Below are 5553 nucleotides of genomic sequence, written 5' to 3'. Positions count from 1 at the left end.
AATATCAACGTAAAAAAGAGATGATACAAGTTAATTTAGAGGATACATAAAAACAATAATCCAGAGAGAAAAAACACTTAAAACATATATTGTCAGGTTTGATACGAAAAGAAGCCATTGACCAAAAAAAATCTATTAGTTTTTTGACTTAAGTTACTTTATCCTAAAATTTATGTATAAAAAAGCAAAATACAAATAAAATTTTAACACACGGTATCTTTAAAATACAGCAATTTATGTTACATGTGTGTTAAAATTTTATGTAGTCAAATAAGCCAACGATTATTCCTCTTGAATATTAGCATGATATTTACGGACACCCTGTATATCAATAAATAATTAACTAAACTTTGTATGCTATTGTTTTGATTGTCATTGCCATGGAAAAAACCTCCTCGGAGCGCATTCGCAATCTACCAACTGTTGAAAATGTAGGTTATACTCTATGACATTGATAACTTCTATAAGTTAAACCTGAAAAAATAACATCAAACAGAACCGATTTATGTACAAACACATCAGTAACTTTATTAGTTCCGGTTATTTGCAGAGTACGTATTTATATGCATAACTTAATTGTATATGATAGTATTTTTTTTAATTTTATATATATTTGTACTTTAAAATCTATCTAATAATAATCTTAATATATTTGCAGATAAAAAGAAACGTGATCAACGATTTTTCTTGGCAGTTTCTACTGGAGACCTAAAAACCATAACACAGTTAATTAATGATGGTTACGATCCAAATACTATAAATGATGACGATCTTACGGCTTTACATATTCTTGCTGAAAAAGGAGACATGACGACTGGTAAAAAAATCTACACAGAGTTTATTCAATTGAGAATTATCCGTGACAGATCATTTTACAGCATGAGAGGCATAATCCTGCAATTTCATTAATTTAAATCCAAATTTTAGCAAAATATTTTCTTACTCTGCCAAGTATAGACGTTAACAGTCACATTAATATAAAAAACGAAGATACTCCGCTCATATTATCAATTTATTTTCATCAATTCAACTTCACAAATTTACTTTTAAGATATGGAGCCAATCCTAATATTGGAAATATTAGAGGTAACTAGAACGACATTCATTTTTTCTTTCTTAAAGTTTTACTTTATTTTTATCTAGCGAGAACTCCAATATTTAGGGCTGTCCAACTAAGAAACACTGCCGTACTTAAAGTCTTACTATTTGCCAAAGCTCAAGTGGATGTCTTGGACACGTTTGGTAACACACCCCTTTCTCTCAGTGTTATTGAATATCCTTCCATCAGGGTCGCTACTATGTTGCTAAAATGGGGAGCAAATCCAAATATAAGGAGTATGAAGTCCATTCCTATTCTTTCAGGTAAGAACTTTCTCTTATTCTCTAAAAGATATTAGAAACATAAGATGCATTCTTTCTCCAAGAGCCTACACAAAAAACAAAACAAAACTATATATTTATATATTTAAGGAGACGCTGACTACTTTTTATTTTTGTAAGATATAAAAAATTAGTCTAATATATAGTTAGTTAGGTCTTACTTTATTTTATTTCTTTTTGTCTCTTTGGACTACAGTTAATTTTTTTAATTAAGAAATATCAGAATTGTCTTAGATTTAAATAATTTTAGAGTTTTAAGGTTAAAAAATTACAACAAAATACAAAAGCTAATTAAACTCATAACGGATAAAAAATATTAAATGAAAAAAATTCATATTCTCGAAATATGTTTATGCTATTTTGGGAAAAAATTTCATGACAATATGTAAAAAAGCAATGTCATATATTTTCTTCCTGTTATTCTGTTTAGCCATAAAATCGAAAAAAAGTGTATTTTGGTGGATTATTATTATAAACCTAAAAAATACGACAAACCGATAAAAATCTTATAAGATTTATTAAATAAGCTTCTGCGAAATGTGAACTCACCACATTTAGATTTATAATTTAGGGACTAAAGGTTACTAGGCGTACGAAGGGAAGTGAATATATTCAAAAAACCCCACATTTTTTTTCTACTTTTTACTCAAACATAATTTCTTCTAGAGTTATGCTTAAACTGTCATTCTATAGAACACTTAAGCATGGTCAAACTTTTAATCAACTACAATGCAAATGTAAATATCACAAATCCATTGACAAAATGGACCCCGTTACATATAGTTTCGATAACTGGTTATGTATCATTGGCAAAAATGTTACTGGAACATGGAGCAAATCGAAACCTAAAGGATAAAATGGGTAGGACGCCCTATGATATAGCGATAGAACATCAGCACGCCGGTCAGTTATGTTGCAAATGATGCAAAAATATTGTTTGTTTTTTTATTAATGTTTGTTTTGTTTATAGATTTAATTGAGATGTACAAGGAAGGAAAAAAGATTGTCCAAGCACTTCTAAAAAGTATATCAATAACAGATCTTGAGAAACCATCTACAGGTAGCTTTAAGAAGGGTGGAAAGGGTAGAACGGTTAGATTTTCTATGATGGAGAAGACGGAGTCTGATGATGAGTTGCTTCTTCAAAATATAAAAACATCTTAATAATATTGGAAAATATTCGTAAATCTTTTATTGTTTAATCAAATCCGCCTGTAAAATATATGATTCGGTGTTTGATCGATTAGGATAATTCCAAATTGTAAAGATAAAAATTGTATAGATATTATATATATATTTAAATTAAACGAGCAAATGTCTCGTGAAACTGTTTTTATAAAATAATCTATTCTCATGAGACCTTTAAAATAGCTTAGAGTAATCGATGCCGATTAGAATAAAAATAAATCTGGTAAAAACGTCTTCAAACAGTTATAATAAAAGATTTTCTAAAAATGGAATCATTAATTGTATTTTTAACAATCTATATCTATTTCCAGATCGGTTTTATTTTTAGAACATCGTGGCAGACTTATCTTGTTCTTTGGATTTGCCGGAATTACGCTGGAAAGGATTTATAAAAAGATGCTGCTACGTGCATAGTATAATGTTATCTATTTCAGGAACTTCTAAATTAAGAGGGTATATTATTGGTTTATAATTTTAAAAAAGAATCATACTAAAAGAGTGAAAATAATTGAAATTAAGTCAAGAAGCAGTCTTCCAGTCTTAAAAAGTTTTTCTGCTAGAAGTGTTCCTGACATTAATTACTAATATTTTTTATCAATCAACACTTTAATAAGCAATATAGAAATTGATTAAGAAAGGGAGTTTCCGAATAATTAAATAAACTACTAACATGGTAATTAAATATACAACAAATAAAGCCATAAAATAACCCCAATATGACCAAAATCAGGTTGAACGTTACGCTAGAAATTTTATTTAATTACCTTTGATTAATTCATATTAGGAGAAGCAGACTTAACCGAGTTTTACAAAATTAGAAATGTCTGCTTATATAAAGTGAAGTGGTGTCAAGCAGAACAATTACCAAATTTAAAAAAAAAAGATACGTAAAAAAATTGCTTTTTGCATATGTTGCGTATTTTATCTTTTTTAAAGGGTTACAGTAAAGGCTTAAGAGCTCTATAGATTTAAACAGCATCGAATATATAAAACGATTCCTATGGAATAATTCATTTGATAGTTGTCTCAAAACCAGAAAAAATATGACTATATAGAACCCAAATCATACCGACCAATCAGCGTTATCAGTTTTCTGCTGAAGACGATGGAGAGCCTGATTGATCGAGACCTAAAAAAAGTAACTTAAAAAAACATCTTTGTGATTCATAAGTGTTATCCAACTGCAACTACTGGATATCGTGTATATGAGCATGCTTTTATTAAGTTGAGTCTCGTAGAATTCAAAAAGCATAACATGCATGCCTTCGTCTTATTTTTTAAATCCGTCGCCGAAACCATATATCTGATAAGCTTAGGGATATAGAATTGTTAAATATGTCCAATCGTCAAAAATTACTTTGTTCTTATCTTAGTTACAAAGGTTTAATTTCATAATACCCTCATATTTACACAGTAAGTCGTAAAGAATATAGTATGTATATTCATCCAGACATTATTCCTTTTCTTCCCTTCCCGCATAAGCATAAGCATAAATTTTCCCCAGAAAATTTATGCTTTGTGTATTGGGAGATAGTATTATCGGCCAAATATTTATACCAATAAATTTAAATAGTAACATGTTTGCTGAAATGCTACAGAGGTCTATCGAATCACAAATCACTAGTTACTAGAGCAACTCCAGCATAGAATAGTTCAGGAATGGCGTGCTGTATCCGGGCAAACATTTGTACATTTACGTGAAGAATTAGAAAGTAGCCCTTATTATTGGTTTCAAAACATCGTAAATCATTTTCAACAATTAATTAAATAATAAAAAAATTTTCAAAATAGTGTTTTTATTTATTGTTTTCCTTTGAAGCTTTCTATGGTATCATAAAAAGCATTTGTTATTCAGTTATAGTTCCTAATATATAGCTATTTCAAGTTTTTAAATTGTCACCCTATATACACTTACTACTTGCTGCTTGTATTTATAATTTATATTATCTAAAAATATTTAAATCGAAGGTTCTTTCTGTACTTATCCAGCCTAACAACAATGTTGTTAAACGTCCCTATAGGGAATAGTATTGTCCCCAACCCTGTGGTGCCTAATAGTCGACCGCCTAATCAATTACTTAAATAGGACTGGCCTATACATGTATAATATCATGGCAATCCTTTGCACTTCTACTGAAAGACAAGATCATTGTCCAATAATTTGTTTACGAAAACGCGTGTCAAGGCGAAATAAAGAGGTTTTATATTTTATTAGTATTGTTATTATTATCAGGATAAAGTGGATTCAAAGGAAATAACTTGCCTCTAACTCTTTTATATCTAAGTAAAGTATATATCACTAAATGATTGTGGCAAAACTGCACTACTATGGTTTTTCGGCAAATGCGATAAATTTTTTTAGCTCTTATCGGTTACATTGCGTTCGAACGGTGTATGATGGTGAATTTAAATTTTCAAGGTTTTTGTCATTTAAAAAAGTGGTGCCTCAGGGTTCCATATTAGGCCCCTTACTGCCTCTTTGTATGTTGCAGACTTGAATCAGTGCATCGAAAATTTTAGGCTGCACCAATTTGCTGACGACTCCCAAATTTATAATTCTTTTAAAATATCATTTACGTTCAGGTGGCACAGAATGAAATTAACGCCGACTTAAATCAGGTTGCTTTGTTTGCTGAGAACCATAACCTCAAATTAAATGCTTCAAAGTTATGTGCAATGTTTTTTCGCAAAATAAAAGTCATCTTCTAGATTGCATGGAAAATTTTAAAATTAATATTAATGGAACAGTCATACCAACGGTTGCGGAAAACGTAATCTAGGGGTTATATTCGAGTCAAATTTCAGCTTTGCCTCCCACATTAAGAACAAAATTAAAATTGCTTACGGTCGTTTAAAAAACTTATATCATTACAAAAATCAGTTACCATCAAACACCAAATATTTGCTTTGTAATTCGCTGGTACTGTCTCTGGTGGATTATGCAGACATTGTGTATCGCGACTCACTAACCGTATCTCTGTTAAG

General features: G+C 29.9%; 1 protein-coding gene across 2 annotated transcripts; it reads left to right on the top strand.

Moving 5' to 3' along the window:
• The first annotated feature begins 407 nt into the window (after window positions 1-407).
• On the top strand, window positions 408-2687 carry LOC126739546 (ankyrin-1-like). 2 transcript variants are annotated; one of them, XR_007661651.1, is made up of 6 exons: window positions 408-551; window positions 659-817; window positions 879-1086; window positions 1144-1362; window positions 2047-2283; window positions 2351-2687. XR_007661651.1 is itself a non-coding variant. In XM_050445291.1 (6 exons), exons 1-6 carry the CDS (start codon window positions 506-508, stop codon window positions 2542-2544), a joined length of 1014 nt encoding a protein of 337 aa, XP_050301248.1. In that variant the 5' UTR covers window positions 408-505; the 3' UTR covers window positions 2545-2687. The 2 variants fall into 2 exon arrangements, 1 of the variants encoding a protein (XP_050301248.1); XM_050445291.1 differs by having other exon boundaries at window positions 928-1086.
• Window positions 2688-5553: the final 2866 nt, after the last annotated feature.

The sequence above is a fragment of the Anthonomus grandis genome, chromosome 8 (genome assembly GCF_022605725.1).
Source record: "Anthonomus grandis grandis chromosome 8, icAntGran1.3, whole genome shotgun sequence".
NCBI classification, from domain to species: Eukaryota; Metazoa; Arthropoda; class Insecta; order Coleoptera; family Curculionidae; genus Anthonomus; species Anthonomus grandis.
Note: the sequence above shows the minus strand (reverse complement) of the source record. Positions and strands in the feature narration are given on the sequence as shown.

Bases quoted from the DNA above. Each gene is read 5' to 3' on its own strand.
- LOC126739546 (XM_050445291.1), top strand. From the start codon at position 506: ATGTACAAACACATCAGTAACTTTATTAGTTCCGGTTATTTGCAGA. The intron at 818-927 runs GTAAAAAAATCT...TCCAAATTTTAG, and splicing joins AAAAGGAGACATGACGACTG to CAAAATATTTTCTTACTCTG. The intron at 1,087-1,143 runs GTAACTAGAACG...ATTTTTATCTAG, and splicing joins TAATATTGGAAATATTAGAG to CGAGAACTCCAATATTTAGG.